At 40.0% G+C, this 26030-nt stretch overlaps 2 protein-coding genes across 2 annotated transcripts in view; both read right to left on the reverse strand.

Annotated features, from left to right (window-relative positions):
• Positions 1-26030, reverse strand: part of LOC149139990 (uncharacterized) — a 246851-nt gene that overhangs the window by 202582 nt on the left and 18239 nt on the right. The gene's annotated exons all lie outside the window — the stretch shown is intronic.
• Positions 8064-11628, reverse strand: LOC149139991 (uncharacterized). The gene is made up of 2 exons (XM_089447446.1): positions 9074-11628; positions 8064-8963 (listed from the first exon to the last, which is right to left on the reverse strand). The coding sequence occupies exons 1-2, from the start codon at positions 10995-10997 to the stop codon at positions 8368-8370; spliced, it is 2520 nt and encodes an 839-aa protein (XP_089303572.1). The 5' UTR covers positions 10998-11628; the 3' UTR covers positions 8064-8367.

The raw sequence follows: 26030 nt of genomic DNA on the forward strand, positions 1-26030 counted from the left end.
ATGCACAGAAAATGGAACAGAGATGTGTCCCTTTGATGCAATACGTACAGCAGACGCAATAGCAGAAGTTCAGCCCACTTTTATGCAATAAATCACAGCTCCATACCAGGTAGGATGCAGGCTCCAATCTGGACTGATAACACGTCCGTATCCCCAAGTGAAATTGGCCCTACAACAGTGGCTCGTTAATAAGCACCATACACAGAAATGTGTGCCAATGAATAAGAGGTTCGGCCTCTTATTAACTAGTAAATACAGTGCCTTCTCTACAGTCATGGCCAGCAAGGAATAAAAGGCAATTAACCCGTCTTTTTCAATCAGATTTGACCTCCCTTAAGAAATAAAACTTGGCCCTTTTCTTCAAGATTTCGTTCTGGGTATATGGCAGTGAGAGGCCCACAAGAAATAACCTCGGATTTGGCTTGGATATCCACATACTCAGAAAATTAGCAATTCTGCCCTCTCTGATCTTTTGGACTCCTCTTGAAATAGTATAATCCACGCTTCACTGCAATAAACACAAATGGGAGACCTGAAGTGATCTTCCCCAAGCGCTAACTAGGGTGGCACTCGAAATCCACCGAAATCAGCTTAGAGTTTCGCTTGGAACCCTGAAGTCTGAAACTCACTTGAGTTTCTCTTCAATGACAATAAGATATGATAGGAATAGAATGCTCAACAAATGAGTCCCTGCTCCTTTTATAATTCTTCATTGAGCCTCCCTCTAGCTTCTAGATTCACCTTTCTAATATTATTTATTAGTGGGGGCCACTTTCCACTAAATGGCTTTTTGCCGCCATTTTAATAAAATAATAATTTGTCATCATTCTCCAATAAAATAATATTTGTCGCCTTTCTCCACTAAAATAGTGTTTGTCACCTTTCTCCAATAAAATAATATTTGCCCCTTTTTAATTAATATTACCAAAATTGGGCAAAACTCCTTAGTGATTTCCATCCTCACAAAATTGTGGATATTACAGTGACATTGGCATATCAGAGACCCTCTTAACTGCTATCATGAGACTTTATGAGTCAATGTTGGGGCACCTCAAGATGGCCCCTGGTCTTTCAGACTTCATTCAGTGTACCAATGGGGTGAAGCAGGGGTGTCCCCTTTTTCTGACTCTCTTTGGGATAATAGTATTTATATTGATGAACTCAAGGCTTTCCTCCATGAGCAAATACAAGAGGGTGATGGTTGCCTGCTGCAATATGTTTTGATCTCCTTGCTCCTATTCGTTGAAGACTTGGTCTTGTTGGCCACTACTCCTGAGGGATTAAAGAGACTGATTGACATTATGACCAGTTTTTGTGACCTTCGACAGCTAAAGATCAACCTGGGTAAAACCAAGGTTTTGATCTACAATGCCTCAAAGAACTCTATTGCAGACCTATATTTTTACAATCACGGGACAGATATTGAGATCACTACATCTTACACCTACTTGGGGTACAATTCACAGGGCCCAGATTTAGTATGTGGTAGGCACTCCAACCTTGGCTTAGTAAAGGTAATGACTTCCTAACCCCCATCGAGCAACAGTGCTTCCAAGCACAATTCCAAGACATGTCATCCAAGCTCCACCTAATGGAGGCCATTATCAAACCTGCGGTCCTCTATGGTTTCAAGATTTGGGGACCCAGTTTACTACAATCAAATTGGGCCATCATGGAGAGTGTCCAAAACCTACTTCTCCAACGTATCATTTGTTGCAATGCACGGGTTTACAGCCCATTATTCAAGTAGTGTTCAAGGCCCACCCATTTTGCCTTGAGGCCATTTTCCACTTGCTCTCTTGCTTCCATAAAGTCAAGGCTTACAAAGATTCTGCTACCAAGCGAGAGAGATACCCCTATCTTGCACTTTGTTCTTCAGATGCCATCGCTTCAAATACCCCCTCAGGTCGTGCTCGTGGATGGTTCACAAAGGCATCTCAGTTCCTTCAATCAAAGACCATCTCCCCAGAGGGCCTTCCTCCATTTAGTTTCTCCCTTGACGAACCAGCACAAGTTTTATTGACTCGACAAATACTGAATTAGGCCATCAAAGAGGAAATCTACAAATTATACATTCAAGTCACTTGGACATCCCTATAACTCCAAAAAATGCTCTAGGTAGAAGGACATCTTTGAGACCCATTGGGGCAACTTTGAGTTGGGTCCCATCAATTTCAAGCAGAGACGAATCACCATATACTACAATCTAATAGTGTCTGCCAATTGTGCCACCTACAAGAGCGAGAGACCGAGATGCACCTCATTTTTCAATACCCCATATACTATAAGATCAAAGGATGATATCAATTCCTATATAGAGAGTCTAGAGGATCCCTCTCTACCTTCTTCTAGTAACTTGACCAAAGATGCCTAGCCCTCTTCATCGGGGAGATATTTAAACATGGATATCAGATCCTACATACCTCACTTCACTCAGGGACAATCCGAACGATCACATCATACTTTTAGGTTCATCCAACTGATCAGAGAAACAAGTGATGACCTAAGTTCCATGGTATTTCCGATAGTAAAGTAATGAGACCTCAAGTCTCTCCTCAAGCCCCCGATTTGGGAGGCCAACCAGTGACCTCGAGATCGTTGCGGAGGTGTCGAATAGCACATCAGTTCACTCACACCAAAAGTGTCAGAGGGTTTAGAACCAAACGGTTCTCGAATAGGGGACCCCGCGCCACCCCCCCACCACCCACCCCCCCGACGGGTTCCTCCCCAACCCCAATGAAGCAGCCAGAGCTCCTTTCCTTTGGCCTCAACTGTTAGAAATATCCCTCAATCCTACATCACCCCAAACATCATGCAGCCAAACTCCTCATTGGATCCAGAGGACTCCGATAGCAAGCCAGTGCCAATGTCGCCCCCCTCGCTGTCGACTATCAGACTCAAGCATTCTTGACATCATTAACCTCCAGTCCTAGACTTATTCACTTAGCTTTCTACATGATCCAATTATATACATGTTTATGAGACTGTCCTATTATTGTATCCCTCTTTACTTCATTTTATCCTAGATTTAGCTTTGACATTTTCTAGGAGTTGTGTTTGCACTCCCACATTGTAGTCATATTGGTTGTATCCTTCGGTCCTATTGACCTATTTATGGTCATTCGTTGGACATTAATAAAATTATCTTATCTTTTCTACTCTACCTACATTTGTCTCTCACCTTATCTGCTCTTGAATGAAATCGTCCCAAAGCTTCTCAAAGGTGGGTAGCTTCTAACAGGCATAGAAAGCCCGTTCAATGCCATGGGCACTAACTAATTCCTGATTTCTTCTCTAATAGATAAGAGTCAATCTATATGCTCAGAGATCTTCATCAAGTAGCTAGCCACAATGTCTATGTCACTCATAAGGATATTGATGAGCTTGTTCCTCGAGAGGATAAAGTGGGGAACATTGACACTCTAATAAAGAGGTTGATGCTTCATGCATCTCTTGCACCAATGTACCTGCAATACGAGGATTAAGTAATCCTTCACAGAATCCGTAATAATCCTCTTTGCATTAGAAATTGTCTCGCCATGGGCAACAAGTTGTTGGGCATCAATAAGAATTATATCCTCCCCCTAAACAATGGTCCATAGATCGTTGTACTCCAAAAACATCTAGAGCCTGCACTTCCAAGGAATGCAATTAGAGACTCCCTTTGCCAATCACTTTTTCTGAGATTGAATATGTTTCCTATCCCTATAATCTCCTTGATCATACCTCAAATAAAAAGATCTGCCAACAAAACAAATCATACCAACAACCTATCATAGGTGCAAATTGTCTATCATATGCATAAATAACACTCCAATTAGTATAATTTCACAGGTATATCACCCATTAAGCCCTCTCAGGTCCAAGTGCCCATCTCAAGAACAAATCGTGTCAATCTCTTGAGCTTCCTAAGCATCACATCTACTAAAATTCTCTAATAACAATTTCCTCTCACAAGTATTGACGCTTTCCATACATAGGTCAAATGATCTCAACTGTAAAACCCTTCTAAATCTAATTTCTCAATGCATGGTAAGCAAATCCACACTCCTAAAACAAAAAAACTAAGCTAGGAATCAAACTCTAATTGATCACATATCAAACAGCAAATAAAAGAACGCTAGATCCAAAAGTGCATCAATCTAAAAACAAAATGACAATTTGATTTCCAATAGTTAATCACATCAATCTCTATTAACTAAAAGAAGAAATTAGAATGAATAAGCTCAAAAGTTCCATTGTCTGACCATCCCAATGGTGCGCCCAAGTCTCATATATAAAACAAGAGAAACTATGATTAAAATGAATGTGAAATTACCAATTACGCGCCTAACTTAGAATAGGTAAAACCTAACCATAATTTGCCTAAAAGAATGCACCCACCCTACATCGATGGATTGTCGATAATAAAGCACGTACCCTACATGAATGAGTTGCCCCGAATAGAGTGCCCACGAGGAGTTGACTATGTGCATGCATGCCCCCCCTCAAATAACTTGAGCCCTATCTAAAGCTAGAATTCATCTAAGCCACATATGCTTGCTTAAAATAAGAATGTGCCTAAAGTAGAGATGATGAAGCACTTCTAAAATTCAATAAGGGCTTTAAATACTTAGTGTTTGTAATGTACCTAAATCCTCCAGCCTCTATGCTCCAATGTGTTGAAAAGTGTAACTAGGTTCGGTCTTCATAATGACATGTAATTGTGATTTTATGTAAAAGATGTAAAGAAGAAAAATAAAATTATTGTAATGCTTGCCTCATGGGTTTCATGAGCAAGAGATTTTATTTTTAGTTAAGGCTCCCATTGTGAGCCCTTAGGGATTTTGTCATCTAGTCATAAAAGTCTAAAGAGTCATTGTCATGTATTGAAGGCATGTTACACATTGTAAAAGTCAATTTTGTTTTTGTAATTCACCCTCCAAGACCTTGTCACTAGTCCCCGCTCAAGTCGGCCTACAATGAAAGGGATAATCTCCTCCACTAAGTACTCTTTAGTTGTGTAAAAAATAGTTGCCTAGATCGGAAGCATTGTGAATATGATAAGATGCATCATATTAAAAGATGACATCATGGTAGAAGCATTAGAAGTAAGAGCTCATGACATCACCATAGGAAACATGAAGGATGTCTGACACAAAATCTATGGCAGTCAACTATGAAGGATATAGCTCTTGGGAACCTCATTGAAAGCTCAAGTGACACTTATGGGAAAAAGGAAGAAGTCATCCAGGACAAGGCTCATCATACATCAGTCAAAAGTTAACATCTGAGGGACAGGGATATGCAAGATCCTCAAGATTCTCTGATGGAATCTCCATCGAAAGATTCACCAATCTATAAAGGAAGCAAGTGTTTCATCAGGAACTCCAACTTGTAGAATTTATGGGATGATGATATGATGACATAAGAGATGAAGCAGATCAAGGATTGAAGCTCTTTTCAATCAAGGAAGCTGCTGAAAGAAGCCTAGATGACCTAAAGGAAAAATGAGGTATGTATGCTTGTATTCAATATTATAAAATCATGTCAAATGATTGGAGGTAACATGGATCATTGCTCTATCTTGGGAAGCATGATCAAAGGGAAAGGATTTTCTTCTATATAAGGATGCAGCAAGGCATGGGTCACACTAGATGAAATCAACATAATATGTCCTCATATGGAATATGAGGTGATTGACAGTAACTGGAGGAACTCTGATTGGAAGCTCCTGGGAATGAAACATGTGAAGAAAGGAAGGAAGAGATCGTAGACTATGCAACCATGGAAGAAGGCAATCAACATCCGATAACTGAAAGATTTAACTATGACATCTCCTCAAAAGCTATGAAGACTCTGATGGAAGTCTAAAAAAGATAGATCCCCTTGAAAACATACATTTTTGGGAAATGTGTCAACTTATACGCAAGATGTTGATGCCATCAAGAAGATGTCATGATGAAGGACCATCACAAAGGTAATTTTGATTAAGTGTTCATTTCTTATTTTTGAACAAATATCTAGATGAGCTTATGCAGGACTGCCAAGGGAAGAATTGTGAATGTCCTCCAAGAAAACCATGTAGAATGATGTAAGATCCTTCCGAAGAACAGAACATAAAGAAGGCAACATGACATGAAGCAAGGCCAGATGTAGACTGATGGATCGCTTTCTGATGAAAGGAATGATGACATGACTGACTCGTGGATGAAAGTGATGGATGGTCTGTGCCCTATGAAAAAGTCCCAAAAGATGAAGACTCCATGACAAAGAAGAAATTCATGACATCGAAGAAAGGATCTCTTCAAATAGCTAGTTGTCCCATCATCTCCACATGAGTTGTTGTAGGTCCCTAGCTAAGAGGGAGCCTGGAAACAAGTTTTCTTGCTTGATAGAAATTTGGAAGCAATATATCCTCCCTAACTGAGAGGGAGAGATAGACACATCATTCTTGTCTTCACTGGGAAGAAAAAATGGAGGATTGGGTAAACATCTAGCATTCGATGCTCTTTGAAGATGAGATAGGGCATCCAAGATAAGAGTGGTCATAGAGGACCGATATTCTTTAAGGACTGGGAATCCAAGATAAGAATAGTCCTAGTGGAACACAACCTGAGAACCCAAGTGGGGTATGTTCCAGGAGAGACAGTGGTGAGAGTGTTTATGAATCATTGGTCTCACTAGCATTGAGCTCAGATCTTGTGGAGAGAGAGTTGTTAGTCAAGGCCTTGCTATGTGACAATGTTGGTTTATATGATGCTATATAGATGGGTTACCAATCTGATTCTTCTTATGAGAAATTTTTTAGATTAAGAATGACGAAGTACCATTATGAATATCTCCCTAGTTAAGAGGGAGTGTTGAAAACTGTAACTAGGTTCGGTCTTCATAATGACATGTAATTGTGATTTTATGTAAAAGATGTAAAGAAGAAAAATAAAATTATTGTAATGCTTGCCTCATGGGTTTCATGAGCAAGAGATTTTATTTTTAGTTAAGGCTCCCATTGTGAGCTCTTAGGGATTTTGTCATCTAGTCATAAAAGTCTAAAGAGTCATTGTCATGTATTGAAGGCATGTTACACATTGTAAAAGTCAATTTTGTTTTTGTAATTCACCCTCCAAGACCTTGTCACTAGTCCTCACTCAAGTCGGCCTACAATGAAAGGGATAATACTAGAAAGATGATATCGGCCTAATAATCATGGACAAACCACTATATATAGCAGTGCTCGACCTCATTTGGAAGAGAACAATTCAGTGAAGCAAGTCTGAAATAACCAAGTGCGAAAATCATCTTAGAAGGAGCCTTAACATCAGCGAAGGAAGAGGAAGGGATAGCGAAGATAGTGACATCATTGTGGGACTGTTTTTGGGCTAGTCTACCCTCACACGTGCGAAGATTGCAGATCTGAAGTTTGCAAAGGGAGGTCGAAGATTGCAGTCATATAAAGGTGATCTAGATTGGGTGAAGACTTCGTTGAAGGGAAGCCGAGTAGAAGTGAAAAGAGTCTCCCTCTAAAAGGAGACTATTCAAGGATCAAAAGTTGATCTAGGGTTTCTGTTGTGAAGCAAAAGGTTGCAGACATACAAGAGGAGGCCGAAATTCTGAAGGAAGTCAGGAAGAGGAAGAATAAGTGATCTGATATTCACCCAATGAGTGCCATCAGTTAAAGATTTATTAAACTAAGGTATTACAGACTCATGTGCTGGTGTGTGTTCTGTGTTATTGAAACAACAGATCGATCAGATTGCCAATACACAGACAATAAAATGGAAAGACAACAAAGAAATACAGTAAGCAACACAAAGACACAAACAATTTTAATAAGGAGTTCACCCTATTCTCCAGGGCTACGTCTCCGGTCCAGCTTCAATGGTGGCCTTGTTTTATTGTGTCTTTCAGCAGAGAAATTACAATACAGGGACTCAATATGAGTTCTCCTCAAGCAAAATTTGCTTGGCAGGGTGGTTCTTGGATTCCCCAAGCCACTTGGAGTCAGTGTTTTTAAAACCGGAACCGGTGACCGAACCGGTCCACCTAGCTAACCGGTTTACCGACCGGAACCGGTCTAACCGGGACTGGTTTGGTCTAAACGAACCGGTTTTTAAAAAATACATTAAATAATTAATTTTTAATGAAAAAAAACTATTTTTAAGATGTAAAACCATGATTCCAAGCCAATAGAGACAAAATATGCAAAGTTTGCTCATTTATATACCATGCAAAGGTGAATATATCAAAATGGCACCGAGTGCAATACATATCATCGACAAAATAGCAAAATACATAAGAAATGAGGCTCTAAATGGCCTATAGAGTCCAAAAACCATGCTGCAAGCTATGAGGCCATTGGCCTACTACAAGTCTACAGTGTACACATGATCAATCATCAAGATCATCACCACTACTAGACACATGATCATCATCAGGAGCTACATAGACATCATCTGGTTCAGAGTCTGAGGATGCCTCTGCCTCATCTGCAACATCAGTATCAATGCCACCAATGACAATAGAAGTGGACCTAGTGGAAGCACGAGTTTGTCGACCTGCACGACTAGTGCCTTCCATTGGTTCCTTGCCTTTCCTTGATGCCGCTACTGATCCTGGTTCTGATGCCGCCACATAATCTGCCTCATCCTCCGCTAAAGCCATGTCGATATCAAAATCAGCCTCAAACACAGGATCTTCAGTCTCCTCCACCCATTCTGATGTTGGATCAATATCGTCCAACACAATGGGATCTAGATCAGGTGATTTGCTCATCATTTGGTTCCTCCTCAGTCGAAGGTTGTATTGCACAAAAACAAGATCATTTAACCGTTTTTGTTCCAAACGGTTTCTCTTCTTCGTGTGTATGCGCTCAAAAACAGACCAATTGCGCTCACAACCTGAAGCACTGCAAGTTTGACTGAGGACTCTAATTGCAAACCTTTGCAATTGAGGACACTGGCCACCAAATGACTCCCACCAATGTGCTGCAAAGAAAAAGACAATAATTAGTAACTTAGTTTATAATTTGAATTGTAAAGAACGTAAACAATTTTAACTTGAAATGAAAAACAAAATGGAAATTGGAATTGCTTACCTGGTTGGTCCACATCTCTTGCCATCTTTGCCAAGTTTTTGCCAAAAGTACCACTTGCTTGATTGAAAATAGTAAGCTGTCTATGTATATCCAACTGGTCTACATGGTTAGGGACCATGCGCTCCAAGCAATCAATCAATCCAGCTCTGACCTCCCCATCATGCTGATCTCCTAGCCGATTTTTATAGTGATACCTTGGGTTCAAAAAATACCCGGCTGCATGTATAGGACGATGGAGTTGATTGTTCCATCTGTTATCAATGATCTCCCATATACGGCCATATTTAGCTAACCTGTCATTGTAAGCTGCCCGTATCTGCTCCTTTGCCTGATCCATAGCTTCATAAATGTAGCCCATGGCCAATCTTTCCCCATCCACCAACCTTAGCACCTTAACAAGGGGCTCGGTAATTTTCACAAGCTCTACAGACCTTTTCCAAAAATAAGTGTCTAACACTTTCTTTTTGGTGTCTTTTCCATCTGGTCTACGAGCCCACCGAGATTCAGACCATTCATCAGAGGAAAACATTTTCTGCAAGTTTCTATGTTGACCATTGAGACATTGCAACGTGAGGAAGTGAGTTGCAAATCTCGTAATTGCAGGCCTAACAAGCTCTTTGCCTCCAGTGTGTTTCCTCATTAGGCTCAATACCCATGAGTGGTTGTAAATGTATTTTGTAATGCACTTGGCATGCTCTACAGTGTTTTTTACCCACTCCACCTTGCCTATATCCTCAAGCATGAGGTCTATGCAATGTGCAGCACATGGAGTCCAAAATATGGTCTTATATTTGGCCTCAAGCATCTTTCCAGCAAGAACATAGTTTGAGGCATTATCAGTGATGACCTGCACAACATGCTGCTCCCCAACTTCCTGAATAATGTTATCCAAAAGCTCAAATAGAAGGCTTGCATCCTTTACCCTATCAGATGCATCAACTGATTTCAAAAACATGGTTCCTTGAGGGCAAGAAACAAGGAAATTAATGATAGTGCGGTTCTTTCCATCGGTCCATCCATCTGACATAATGGAACAACCTGTTTTGACCCATGACTCTCTAAACTCAGTCAAATACTCATCAATGGAAGATATCTCTTTTTGCAAAAGAGCTCCCCTCAAGTCATGCATACTAGGGCCTTTGAAGCCCTTTCCTGCAGCTATAACAGAGTCCCACATAGCTTGGTAATAAGGTGAGCGAGCAGCATTAAATGGGATATCTGAATCATACCACCATCTAGCAATGTATTGGTGAGAAGTTTCTTTGCATTGTTTTTTCCAATGCTGATCCAAAGTGGGTTGAGAACTTGGCTGGGAGGAAGTGGGATTAGATTTAGAAGAAGCAATGGTGGCAGAAGATGAGAAATAACTTTGGATGTTTTGTCTCTTTGGTCCTCTTGATGGTTGGCCAACTCCAACAGAAGGATGAACATAGTGAAAGGGGTCATTGGTGGAAGGGATAGAAGTGGAGTCTTGAATCTCAGAGTCATCATACCCACTCTCTTTCATGGCTTCTAATAATTCCCTCTTCCTTGCAATTTCATCTCGGATGGCCTTCTCCCTAGCCTTATCCTCATAAAATTTTTCAAGCTTGGCAATGTATTCTGCCCTAATAGGACCTAACAGTGCATTTGGTGCATCACATGGCTTTACTTGGCCTCTTACCCCAGCCAAGTGTTGTTTCAACCTAAGAATACCCCCACCTCCAATAGATTTATGGCATAATTTGCATATCATTTTTCCCTCAACTACATCACAATGAGCCCATGCACTGTCCTTTCCTTTTGGAGCCATGTTTGCTTGAAATAATAACAATTTGCAAATAAATCTGCCATTTAAAAAAAAAATTGCAGCTAAGGAACATGGAAAACCAATGATAAATGTAGGAAAAAAAATGCACATGCAAGCTAAAAAATTTGATAGCATAGAGCTAGAGAGTTCATAGGCTTAGCATAGATGATAGATCATTGAAATGAGAAGTTTATAGCACAAAAAAATTAATTCATGGACAGCAGACCCAAATGAGGAATTATCAAGTGCAAATCCTTACCTGGAAATGCAAAGTAGCTCCCTTAGCCTCCTCTTGATGATGGCAACTCCACTGACAGCTACACACTATCTCCAAAATAGCTCCAACTCCAACTCCAAGATGACTACTTCAGCAAAAACTCCACACTCTCCAAGCTCACAAACAAACTCACAAACACTCACAAACACTCCAAATCAGTTGTGTGAGACAAATGAGGGTGAGAGGGGTGTCTTATAGCAATTGTGAGGGTCTTTTTGGAGGGAAAATCCCTTTCCCTCACCCCCAAAAACCCTAAACCGCCCTCAGCTGCCATAAACCGTCCGCTTTTTACCTTTACCGGCGGCCTGTCCCTAAACCGGCCGGTTTAGGACGGAACCGGCCGGTTAGCAAAAAACCGGCCGGTTAGGACCTAAACCGGCCGGTTTTGACCGGTTAGGTCAAAAATCTGGGCAAATTAGGGTGCTGACCGGGTTTTTTCACCGGTTCTGACCGGTGGGCCTCCTAACCGGCCGGTTAGGCCGGTAACCGGTCAGACCGGAACGGTTTTGAAAACTATGCTTGGAGTACACAGACTCTTCTTCTTCCTACCAGCTCTGTGACCTCTTGGTCTACAGTGGAAAAAGCCAAATGTGATGCTCAGTCCGAACAGATTCCTCTATGGGAAGGCTTAAATCTTCAAACTCTCTGGTGCTTGATGTTGCCTCTGGTTAGCTCGGCCCTCTGTCTCTTCTGCTTGGCTTTACTATTCTCTGTGTTCAATCCTCCTCTCAGGGTTCACTGTTCACTGTCTCTCTTGGTCGCTTGGACTCTTCTCAATTCTGAGTCCAAAATCAACTCTAACTAATTCGACTATCTCTGTTCATGGCTTTAGCCATTCAATCCCTATGCCTGTTCGGTTCCTCTTTCGCCTGTGTCGATTCACCTTTTGCGGCTGCACTTGGAGTTCCCTGCGTTCGGCGTCATCATGAACACTCAGGGAGTGGCCACTTGTCCTCCTCTAAATGGCGCCAGCATGCTTCTTCGGTTCGTTTTTTCAGTTACACTGTGGATGCGTTCTTCCTTCACCGTGGCGGTCAAACGGATTCCAAATCCCTTTAGAACACGGCTTAAATCCCTGTCAATTCCCCTTCTTTCCATCGGGTGCAATCTCAGCCATCCGATCTGGTCCCTCCAGATCCAACGCCAGACGCACGTTTCGCGCGGTTGACTTGCTTGACCGATAGCGCGCGATCAACGGCGGTTTTCTCTCACCTCTGCCTACCACGCGTCGATCGGTGTATGGAATCGCTCCGCTCCTGTCCAAAACCTCTTACCGTTTAAGGGCACCGCAATCAATACCGTCAGTTTTCCAGTGCGCGGGTCCCGCCTTCGTACGTTAGCGTTTTTCGCTTTTTCCGCCCGCAGTTTCCTGGCTCCCGATGTGACCGAGTGCTCGAGCTCCCCCTTCAGGGCCCTGTTCGTCTAGCGAAGTGCTAATCGCGCATCAAAAACCTCGTCCTTTTCCCATTTCGGGGCTCCCAGGGGCTACTTTGGTCTCTTGCGCGGTCTCCATGGGCCTCGGTCAGCGCACTTTGACCGAGGTCCTCGTCATTCCACATCGGCTGCCATGGCCACTGGTTCAGGGTGTTTTTGACACTGTTTTGGATTTCCTTAGAGATTTGTTCAACCTGGTCCAGTCAAGGTTCTCGACAGTCTTTCTATAGATCCAAGTCAGATCACGGCCTCCCTACTGAAAAGCTTTTGGACCACCAAACATTGGTTTTCAAGCATCGACTAAGTGAGGACATTGTTCCTTCACTTGTCCAATCTCAATCCACTCTGTGCTGCTTGGCTTTGAACCTTTGAGCCCAATCCTGAAGTACTCAACTTCTCCCTTGCGCGTTGTCCTCACCTTCCTCTACAGCACTGTGTCTTCCTACAACTCATTGAGGTATTCAGGTAGCAGATCATCAATAGAAGGTAATTGACTTTGCTCTTCAAGTCCTCAATCATTGAAGGTTCAAACAATTTCAAACAATCTGCATTTACAACTGAGTAGATGTGCATGTAAGCTGGTAGATCAAGGCGAAACGCATTTTCACCAATTTTCTCAAGTATCCTAAAAGGTCCATACCTGATAGGCTTTAGCTTTTTACCTTCACCTTGCATCCTGTCCCTGCAAATATATAGCCAGACTTGGTCTCCAACTTGAAAACTATGCTCCATCCGATGCTTATCATGCCTAGCCTTGTACTTGGCCTGGCTCTTTTCCAGCTGTTCCTGTATTGCCTGATGGATCTCCTGTATCTGTTCAATGAACCTAGTTCCCTTGTCCACATCACTGTGTCCATCAACCATGGTATCTTTATCAAAGACAAAATCCAAAGGAGACCTTGGTGTGAAACCAAAGCAGCTCTCAAAAGGAGATCTCTGTGTAGAAGAGTATTTGGCTCTATTGTAAGCATGCTGCACATAACACAAGTGTTCATCCCAAAGCTTAGGATGTTTACTACAATAACCTCTCAGTCACTGGATCACAGTGCTGTTTACTACTTCTGTCTGGCCACCTGTTTGTGGATGAAAAGCTATGCTTTTCTTTAACATGGTGTCCATCAGTTCCCACAGACTAGACCAAAACTTCCCCACAAATCGGGTGTCTCGATCAAATACAATGGAAGTGGGTAATCCAAAATGAACCCATACATGTTCAAAGAACAATTTTGCAGTCTGTTCAGCTGTGATCTGTTTACTACAAGGTATCAAAATACACATTTTGTTGAACCTATCCACAACAACATATAGATAATCATGACCTTTCCTAGATTTAGGCAGTGCTCCAACAAAATCCATGGAAACACTTTCCCAAGGGTGAGAAGGAACTAGCAATGGAGTGTACAAGCCTAGTTTTCTATTGTTGGGCTTGCTTTTAGCACACATAGCACACCCTCTTACATATCTAGAAACTGTCTCATTCATTTTTGGCCAATAGCAGAATCTTTGCAGCTGTGCAACTGTTTTACTTACCCCAAAGTGACCTGATATCAAAGAAGTGCGTGCTTCCCTAATTATCTTTACTCTCTCAGTTTGTGGAATGCAGAGTTTCCCACAATGGTATAAGAGTCGGTCCTTTATGTGATAGTCCAATTCTTCTACTCTTTTGCCTTGACTCAAAGTTGCATATACATCTTTAAAATCCATGTCCTGAGCATATTGTTCTATGTAGCTTTCATGTAGCACAGAATTATGCTTAAGTATGGTAGATGCATTTATAATGGGTCTAGATAACATGTTTGCAACCTTGTTATGTATGCATTTTTATATCTGATGACTAAGTGAAATTGTTGTAGAAAACCCATCCATCTGTAGTGTCTTGATTGTTGCAACTTAGTTTGGGAGTGTAGATATTGAAGTGGCTGATGATCAATATGTATTACTGTCTCTTTGCCCATTAAATAATGTTTCCACTTTTTCACACTCTGAACTAATGCATACAATTCTTTATCATATGTAGGATAGTTAACTACTGCAGGATTAAAAGTCTCAGAATGATAACATATAGGTTTGTCGTGTTGTGCCAACACTGCTCCCATGGCATAGTCACTGGCATCAGTTTGGATCTCAAATGGTCTTTGTAAATCTGGCAGTACTAATACAGGTGTTGAACTGATTTTCTCTTTCAAGGTGTCGAAGGCTTTCTGATGTTTGCCTCCCCACTGAAACACCTTATTCAATCCTGCTAAAGCATGTAAGGAGTTGCAATCGAGGAGAAGTTAGAAATGAATTTCCTCCAATATTGTGCTGCTCCTAAGAAGCTTCTTACTTCTGTAGCAAACCTGGGTTTAGGCCAGTTCACAATGACTGCCACTTTAGAGGGATCTATTTTCAATTTACCTCCCTCTACTATATGACCCAAGTAGTTTAGAGATGTTTTGCCAAATTCACATTTTGAGAGTTTAACATAAAGTTTTTCTCTTTTCAAAACATCTAATGTCTACTTAGCATGCTTTAAATGTTCTTCCCATGTTTTACTAAAAATCAGAATGTCATCCAGAGACACAATAACAAAATCATCAAGAAAAGGTTTGAGTACATCATTCATTAATCTCATGAAAGTAGCAGGAGCATTAGTTAAGCCAAAAGGCATAACCAGCGATTCATACAATCCCTGCTTTGTTTTGAAAGCAGTCTTCCATGCATCTTGCTCTGCAACTCTGACCTGATGGTATCCACTGTGCAAATCCAGCTTGGTGAAATAAACAGCTTCTTTCAATTGATCTAAAAGATCATCTATGCGAGGAAGGGGATAACAGTTTTTGATCATTATCTTATTCAGTGCTCGGTAATCTATGCACATTCTCCACGAGCCATCTTTCTTTCTCACCAAAATGATTGGTGACCCACATGGTGATGTGCTAGGCCTAATGAAGCCCTTCTCGAGCAACTCCTGCACCTGTTTCTTGATTTCAGCATTCTCTAAAGCAGACAACCTGTACATCCCAATGTTAGGCAATGGAACATCTTGCTGCAAAATAATATCATGTACTATTCCCTTTTTGGGTGGCAGACCTTTAGGTTCTTGAAACAAGACATCATACTCTAAAACAACCTTTTCTATATCAGCTTGTTGTTCAACATTACAGCCCTCAAATGCATTGGTTTTATCAGGTTTCTTTTCCTTTACAACCATCAGTAAGAATTGTTTGCATGAATTAATCATTCTTTTCATCTGTCCTGAGTTTATGAGAGTATAATTATTCTTGAGCTTATGAGCTCTTACAAAGTATTTGATTCCATCTTTAACCAGTAGATACTTGTTCTCAGCTCTATAGAAAATAGCCTTTCTATCATACAAGTAAGGACTTCCTAAAACAATTCCACATATATCCAAAGGAATTATGTCTAACTCAACCTCATCTACAAATGCTAACCCAAAAGAAAACTTGAGTTTGCATTGTCTAGTCACTTGTAGTTGTGCTTTATCATTCAACCATCCTAATGGGTATGGTTTCTTGTGAGGTGTAGTTGCTAATCCCAATTTCTTTACAATTGCTTCAGAAATCAAATTTACTTGAGAGCCACTATCAAACAAAGTATCAATCTTTTGATTTTTGGAAATAACTCAAATATGGAAAGCTCATGTCTTTTTCTCTCATTTTCTTCATCAATAACAAATTGAGCAGAATTACTAGTAGATGCTTCAGAATTCTTACCTCTTATACATGTGGCTGCTATAATTGTTTCATCTCCTAAGTCTGACCCCAAATCTCTCTGAATAGCTGCAGTTGTCTTCTTCTTCTTGCCCTCGGACATCTTAGGTCTCAGCTCTGGATGCAGAATCCAACAATGCTCATCATCATGTCCCTCCTTTTTACAGTGAGTGCATGAAGCTTTAGCTTTTTGTGCAGTGTTAGCCTTCCTTGCTTTCCACTTCTGTTTTCTTTTCTCCTTGCTCTTGCTTACAGTGGGTTGGGATGGTCCCCCAACTTCTGGATTGCCATTCTTTCCTCTAACCTCTAGATGAGTAGCTTGTACAGATACCTCATCTATACTAGTGGGATTAAACATGAGGATGGTATGCCTCATGTAGCTGTGTAGACCACCAATGTACTTCAAAAGAGTCTCTGGTGAGTCTAGTGAGATACCCAATGTCAATGCTCTCTTTCTGAACTCTTGAGTATACCCTTGTACACTTTGCCCCTTCAACTACCGAAGAGTTTGCCAACTCATCATGGCCTGCTGCATGTAGGCCAATGGATAGAACTATTTTTTGATTGCAAAAACAAAGTCACTCTAGACAGAGATGGTCTTACCATGTCTTTTCATATCAGCTTTGGTTCTACCTTCCCACCAAACCAAGGCAGTGCCTCCTAGGCATAGGCTTGCCAAATGAATCTTACTCTTGTTTGAGCTTATATTCTGTACCCTGCAATACACATCAATTTGTCTAATCCAATTGTCCAATTTTTCAGCATTTAGCTCTCCATCATATATAGGCAAATCAAATTTAACATCTAACTTAATCAAAGATGCTTTCTTATTATGTACAGGGCTATTAGGAAGTGTGAGAAAGTTTTCCTCTTACCCCTTTCCTTTGGAGTTGTTATGGAAGTGAGACTCATCTTCTTCTTTCTCTTGCTTAGAGCCAAATGCATCTTCCACCTTTTGATTTCTAAAGTCTCTATACATTTCTTCAACCATAGACTTTATAGCTAGGAAACTCTCTATGAATTGAGGGTCTGGCCCCATAGAACTTTCTTCTAACATGGTCTTTCGAGGATAGACTCTTCCAATTTCAAGATTAGTTTTCACCAACTCTACTTCTCTTAATTTGAGCTTTGATCTTGTGAGTATTCACAGCTATACCAACACAAGCTTGTCTAACCTTAAAACCTAGTGCTCTGATACCACTTGATCTGATATTCACCCTATGAGTGCCATCAGTTAAAGATTTATTAAACTAAGGTATTACAGACTCATGTGTTGGTGTGTGTTCTGTGTTATTGAAACAACGGATCGATCAGATTGCCAATACACAGACAATAAAATGGAAAGACAGTAGAGAAATACAATAAGCAACACAAAGGCACAAACAATTTTAATAAGGAGTTCACCCTATTCTCCAGGGCTACGTTTCCAGTCCAGCTTCAGTGGTGGCCTTGTTTTATTGTGTCTTTCAGCAGAGAAATTACAATACAGGGACTCAATATGAGTTCTCCTGAAGCAGATTTTGCTTGGCAGGGTGGTTCTTGGATTCCCCAAGCCACTTGGAGTACACAGACTCTTCTTCTTCCTACCAGCTCTGTGACCTTTTGGTCTACAGTGGAAAAACCCAAATGTGATGCTCATTCTGGACAGATTCCTCTATGGGAAGGCTTGAATCTTCAAGCTCTCTGGTGCTCGATGTTGCCTCTGGTCAATGCGGCCCTCTGTCTCTTCTACTTAGCTTTACTGTTCTCTGTGTTCAGTGCTCCTCTCAGGGTTCACTGTTCACTATCTCTCTTGGTCGCTTGAACTCTTCTCAATTCTGATTCCAAAATCAACTCTAACTGATTCAACTGTCTCTGTTCATGGCTTTAGCCATTCGATCCCTATGCCTGTTCGGTTCCTCTTCCGCCTGGGAAAACTCTTCTAATGGTTGGTACCAATTTCTCTTTTCACAACCCAATTCCTAAATTTTCAATCAATAATTACACCTACACCAATCCCAATTCATAGCCCTCTTACCCATCAACTTGCACAACCTATAGAATGGGATCCCATTCTCTACTCGACAATCCTCAAGTTATCCCAATCTAGGGCTCCAACACAAGCTAGCCAATAAATCTCACTATCAGGATTACAAAGGTTATCAGTTGTAGCATAATTCACTCAATAACAATTATCATCATCCATATATCCATAATTCTCACTGAATTTGTGATTGTAGTTTTCCATAAATCATTTACAGTATGCTCTTACTCAAGGATAATTCTCGATATTTCTCCAACTAAAGGATAGTTCGCAAGGTAATTCAAACTCTTGATAATTCAGCTCTTTGTTAATTTGAATGGCATCCAAAGCAACATTTGGACTCCCCTCTAAAACCTTCAATCAACTAATAGTTCTATTTCATAACAAAGAGGTAGAGTTTAAGTTGCCTAGCATGAAGGGATCACATATCCTTATGGAGAACCATGTACCTCCTTCATGCACTAACCCCCCCACAAGTTAATAAAACAACAATTAGTTAATGATCAAGGGGCATAAGTAAGGTTACAAATACTTTAGGTTAAATCACTTACTAAGGTTCTGTGATAATCAAGGGGCGTGATTAAGGTTACAAATACTTTGGGTTAAAACGCTTACTAAGGTCCTTTTCTTTAGCCTCCTTAAGCCCCCTTGTTTTTCGCCTCTTGTGGAGTCATAGCCCTCTTCTACGACGAGTGATGCACTTTTTTTAATTATCATTCAATGTACAATATTACATATTACATCATTCATCTTTTAGCTATTCACCATATACATACACAATATTGCACCAAGGATCAAAACTAGGGTGTTATATTCCCCTCCCCCTAGATTTTGTACCACCCTCGGTGCACATCGCCATTATATAGCTACGACAATTTTGACACCAAAATGTCAAAACAAATGCAAATATGCCTCTTAAATTGCATCCTCCAATTTTCATGTTGCTTCTTCAAGGCTATAGTGGGTCCATTAGACCTTTACCTGCGCTATGACTCTGTTCTTGAGCACAGTTACTTTCCTATCCAATATGTACACTAGTTGTACCTTAGAAGTCTCATTTGGTTCCACCTAAATCAATGTCCATTCAATAACATGATTAGGATCATGCACATATTTCTTCAACAATGAAACATGAAACACGTTATGGACTTTTATGGCTGCAAACGATGCAAAGCATGTATCCAATAATTTCTATCATATCCAAAATCTCGAAAGGACCATAATATCTAGCCATCAATTTAGTGTATCTCCCCAACTTCAATGAACTTCTTGTTCGTTGAACTTTTAGAAATACTTGTTGCCCAACTTTAAATTCCCTTAGCATTTTTCCTTTATCTGCATAGCTCTTTTTCTTCCCATATGCTGGCTTTAAATTTTGCTTGATCTTAACTAATTGCTCTTCCATTTCCCTGAGCAATTCTGACCCAAGTACCACTTTGTCTATTGGATTGTCTAAACTCTCGAGTGGTTGCAGTATTACACCTTCTATCATACAATGCCTCAAATGGGCTCATCTTAAGTGAAGTCTGATATCCATTATTGCATGCAATTTCTACTAAATGCAAATAATCCTCCTACTTGGATGTCTTATCCAACACATGTCCTTAATATGTCTTCAATCACTTGATTGACCTTCTTTGTTTACCCATCTATCTATGGATGATAGACTAAATTGAAGTTCGGAATCGTATCGAAGATTCGAAACCCTTGAATAATCCTTTCAAAAAGTTTGAGGTAAACATTAGATCTCTGTTTAAAATAATCGCCTTAGTTATCCCATGCAACACGACAATCTCCTCCATGAATTTCTACTATGTTAGCTACATTATAAGCCAATTTAACTAGAATAAAATGAGCAGCTTTGGCTAATTTGTCCATCACTACCATTATTGAATCATGTTGCTTTGTTATCTCGCGCAACTTGGTGATGAAATCAATAGTTACCACTTCTCATTTCCAATTTAGAATTGGTAATGGTTGTGGCAAACCTACTAAACATTTGTGTTCGGTCTTTCCTCTTTGACATTCTATAAACCTGGCTATATAATCAGTCACATCCTTCTTCATTCCTAGCCAAAAGTACTAACTTCTTAATATTGCAATTATCTTCCAATTAACTAGGGTATAATACATAGAACAATATGCATTTCTAAAGGGATTCAAGGGGCTCCCTCTCTACTAGCACCAAGATAAGAGATGCTTAGCCCTCCTCATTAAGGAGATATTCTACCACAAATCTCAACTTTTACATGCCATGCCCCCCCTAAGATGACCAAACCAATCACCACGTACTTCCCTGTTGATCCGTCAAATCACAGCAACAAACAACCAACACAGTGATGAAAACTTGACTAAACTAAGATGGGGGGTGAATCAATTTAGTATACTCATGGATATTAATATTCATTTCTTAAAACTCATTAATTGAAACATTACATAAGCAGCTTAACAAATAATAACCAGCATATTGAATATGTGATCAGCAAGTAATAAGCAAACCAAACCATCACATGAACACATAATAACTGCACACATTGACACCAGATATATGTGGAAACCCATAAAGGGAGAAAACCACAGTTTTATTATTGTTGTGATGCAAAGGCAAGCTCCTACTCCTTATTACATATAATTTTCTATAGGCCCCAACCTACAGGAGGTTGCTACCTCAATTTTTTGCAAGCTGCAACATGCAAGGAAGCTCCAACTCCCATATGATTTCTGTAGGTTGCAACCCACAGGAGGCTCCTACCTCAACCAGCTCCAACTAGATATTTATCAAGCTTCAACTTGAAAGGGGACTACCATCTCCTTATGTAAACACGGAATAACAATGTGTTGGATTACCTAGTCATAAATTCTGCATGTCTCCCTCTTCATTTCTTCTTGTTCTTCCCTTCAAATCTGCATCACATCAGCTCCATATGTGCTAGGTAACTAATGTATAATGGTTCTATCAGCTCTCTCACATTCTCCCATTCACCAACCTCTCGTGCCTTCCAAAATCACATCTTTTATAGAGATAGTTTTCTGACTATTTGTATCCCACATAGGAATATGAAGTGAATAGGCTTGACTCTTTGCCTTCCACTCATTTGTTTCCAAACTCATCAGATCTTGAATATTGGAACACAAAAATAGATAATCCATCCAATATTGATTTTAGCCACATGTAATGATTAAATGTATCAACCTAATGCAAATACCAAATGAAAATATTTATCATTAATGCATCACAACAATCTTTGCAACATATTTGTCTTTGCCTTGGAGTCTTGCCTTTGCATCACAACAATTAAGTTTAATCAACAATTTCACATCATACATTTTTCAATATAGAAATCTCTGCAACATTAGCAAAACATTAAACATTTTAATGTATCACAACTCCTCCTCCTTCTTCTGCTCCTTTGCCTTCTTTTGTTGCTTTCTGCTCCTTGTATTGTTGTTGCTCCTTGTATTGTTGTTGCTCCTTGCATTGTTGCTGCTTTGAGTTGCTCCTTTGCTTGTTGCTCTTGTGTTGCTCCTTTGCTGCTTGTTCTTTATGCTGCTCCTTTGCTCCTTTGCCATCAATGACAATAATGCCAACAATTCCCCCCTTTGGCATTGATGGCAAAACATTGATCCTCCTCCTTTTGTCCTGAGAAGTGTCTTCCTTCCTCTGATTACCTCCCCCTTTGACATTAATGGCAAGGGGATTACAGATGTCAAGATGACTTAGTAGGGTTGCTCCACTCCATATGGATTATTAGGGTTGCTCCAGATTAAATGAATGTTGCTCCACTCCATATGGATTATTAGGGTTGCTCCAGATCAAATGAATGTTGCTCCACTGCATATGGATTATTAGGGTTGCTCCAAATCAAATGAATGTTGCTCCACTCCATATGGATTATTAGGGTTGCTCCAAATTAAATGAATGTTGCTCCAAATACTCTTCAAAAATTTTAACATTGCAAAAAATTGTTGTGAGAACACTGTTAAATATTGCAAGAATATTGTTGAGAGAATACTTTGCAAACTATTGCAAGAACTCATTGAATAAGCACATTGCAAGAATACATCACCGCACCATAAGAAAGAACAATATCAACATAAGAACATTGAAATATGAATGAACGTTGCACACCAACACTCCATGCTCACAATTCGTTTTCTATGCATCCAAATAAATGAAGGTCGTGGAATATGCTTCTCTACAAAGCTCTCAAGCACATGATATCACATTGCAATATTACACACATTGTCAACTATAATGCTGACGATTGCCACCATGTATTCATATCACGTTGTCGCATTATTGTGGAATGACATAATATAATATAATATAACACAGATCATAATAATATAAAGCTTCATCAATAATCATCAAGGTGTATTCATTTCTTGTTCTCTGGTTCGACGTCCCAAAAATTCCAAGAACCAAAGACCTGATTCATGGAGACAATAAAAAAAAGAAGCCACAATTATAACAAAAGCACTACTCAAGCAAGTCTTGACAAGTTCCATTCTCCTCCTCCTTAACTGTAACATGGCAGTAGACATTTCTAGCATTATGTGGGTGCTCGGAGGATTCGTGGGATCCCTGTGGCATTTTTGTTGTAGCGGGTGCGCTTCTCAAAAATGTCATTAATTAAATTGTTCATTATACCCATGGCCTTGCTAGAAATACCAATATCAGGATGCTCCTTTTTATATCTCACAACCAGTGCAAAGGGATGAATGACAAATGAGCCATCTCTTGATTCATACAACACTGCAATAACCTAGGTGGAATGTATCTTTATACCAACCTATATCTTTGGGGAACTCGCTCTTAGAACTCTTTAACTGTTTTCTCGCACCAATATTTTTTTTTTTTTTTAATTAGTGGACAAACTCAAAATCACCAACACTGGGACAGAAATAATTGGTAAATATTGCATGGAAATTTGACTGCTATGGAGAAAAGTTGCAACCATGTTTCTTAAACGAACAATTCAGTTCTGAGTCTGATTAGTGGAATATCTTATAGAACCTTGTGCAAAATTTGGTGATGGAAGACCTAGAACATGCATTTGCTTGTAAGTCCATTGCCTATTCTCTGGACTGACTACCCACCAAAAGCATGCACTACAACACCACCACTGCAACAACCCATTATGCAGCAATCCACTTATGGGAGGCTCTTTATCATTCCATACAAAAAACATTTGCAAACAAATCCCCGGCACCAGTTGTATCGATGACCTCATCCCATTCAATGGCTAGAACTCGAGCAATCTCTTTGCCATGTCGAGCAGTGCACCCTTTGGGACCAAGAATTACTACAACCCATCTACAATAATTGGTCGAAACCTCCAAGGCGGACTCTACATCTACATTAGGCTCACCCCTACTATGTTATAAAAAGTTCCAAGGCCTGCTACCAAACCTCGAATGGTATTGGCAACACTTCCACCAGCCATAGTTCTCATTGGAGAACGCTCTCCAGAACTTGGCTTCAGCAAAAACCAAGATATTGGTTGATGGTTAGCTTCAATTGGCTGCAAAAAAAAATACAGAGATGGCATAAGGGTAGACAGATATTCAACAGCCATAAGATACAGATGAGAACACACAGCCCAGGAAAACCCTCGATAGCAACTCAAATGCATATAAGTGACGCCTCAAGAAGGAAGCCCACAACCAAACATGTTACCTGGAATAACCCTGCATGAAAATGTCAAATGAACATTATGACAGCAAGAGAAACCCACGACAGTAACAATGGCCAATTTTTATAATGAAATTTTTAGTCTCAGACGTCAGTGTATGCTTCCAGCTAGACCATGGAGGAGATGATGCCAGTATATTAATCGAAGAAATATTTGTGTCAATGGCATCCAAAGTATTCCCTGTAATATTACATTCTGCTGGAATTTCAACACTACTCTCCATAAAAGTTCTTCATATGCTATCAATGCATCTAGCACATAACAACCATGCGCAAATGATAAGCACGCTATGAACGTTGGCTATGTATTAGCACTTAACACTAGAAAAAGGTAATGCTGCCTATTGTCCACAGTTGGAAAATGTATTAAACCAATAATGCACTTCGATATACCAATATGTTGGCGGTCAAGTCAACCATTCTTAAAAAATATCAACATTGCTTAACGTCTCAGCGTCTACTAAAACCTCCTCCTTGATGCTTCTAACTACTCCATGCAAATGCAAACACCCTTCATTGTAATCTCATTGTAAATTTGATGACCCAGTGCAATAACTCACCAATGACATCACCTCATCAACTCACGATACTAACTATGCGTGTAACATTGTAACTTCAAGCAAACAATGCAATAACCACGTAATGCCAATACCCCCATCCTCAATGATTATGTGCCATCAAATCCATCCAAGAGTGTTATGTTATGAGCCCATCATCCCCATATAGCACACACGAATGGTGTTTTCCAGCTGAATATATGGCTATAGGAATTGCAATCACCAATATAACGCATAACAAGTATGCCAACGCACCATTCATAATGTAATGTACCATGTAATATGCAACAAACAAATCACAACTGTGTAACAATCCCGCATTGAAATAGTAAATTCTGCAGTCTTCAACGGAGATGCAATGTAATGAATATTCCCAATATAATGTTAACTATGCCATTGTATTAAAGCTGCCACCAATGCATTATCGCAGCCAATAATTGAAAAATGGGAATCTGAAGTGTGTCAAACTATATATATATGTTGTTTGTTGCAGGTTGAATAATATAACATTGTGAATATAAAGTCGTCAATAATTATGTAGTGTTGCACACACTGCCATAACGCATAGATGACAGCAATTCAGTAATACAGTAGATATAATTCATTCACCACACAATAGATCACATTTATGCATCCTACAGCTGGGCAATAACGTCTTTGTTTTATGATTCCATCGAGTATACTTGATTGTTCTGTCACTGCAACCCTGTAGCTTCTAAAATTCATGTCATTTCTGTCAACCTTATCACCTGTCCACCATCATTGTAATAAAAGAACAACGTTCCTATACTATGCCCATTACTGTTATCGTTGACACTAACTCCGAGACTTCAATACTTATTCACGCTACCCACACTATAACGTTTCCTTATATTTGTAACGTTGGCATACTAATTGTTGTTGATATCTTCCAACTCATCCATTCTTCTGGCGTCTGGTGTCTATGTCCATCCTTTATCCCATATCAACATCAGCCAGATGCCCATTATCTGGTTCACATTGTAGCTCCAGTCTACTGTGTCCAAAAAAAATGAAGACTTATAAGATTTCTTTGTAGTAGCAATTTGGGAATTCATGGGGGTATCAACAGTGGCGGCATCCCTGCACCGCTACCTTTCCTGTTTGTAAATTTCTATTGCTGGCTGCATATGATTCACAAATCGAGACTTGAGAGAAGAGCCTCTGCGTCTGTATCCACCTCTAATTGGTGGTCTTCATAAGCCTTATCTGTAGTGAAATTGGCCTCATCAGGGCTCATAGTCTATCCAGTGCCAAGTTTGTTAATATATTGATAATTGTACCATCATAGCTTTTGCCTCAGCTTTGTGTTCACTGAAACAATTTTTTTTTTAATATATATCCACCACTACTTCAAAGATTTTTCAGTCTTGTAGGCCCAATCGTAATCCTTTTTGTGCATCTGCAGACATTCTTCTAAAAGATCACATTGAATTCCAAGGAAGTTATTG

Source organism: Pinus tabuliformis, chromosome X, assembly GCF_031772625.1.
Source record: "Pinus tabuliformis cultivar Carrire ecotype Pingquan chromosome X, CPIR1, whole genome shotgun sequence".
NCBI classification, from domain to species: domain Eukaryota; kingdom Viridiplantae; phylum Streptophyta; class Pinopsida; order Pinales; family Pinaceae; genus Pinus; species Pinus tabuliformis.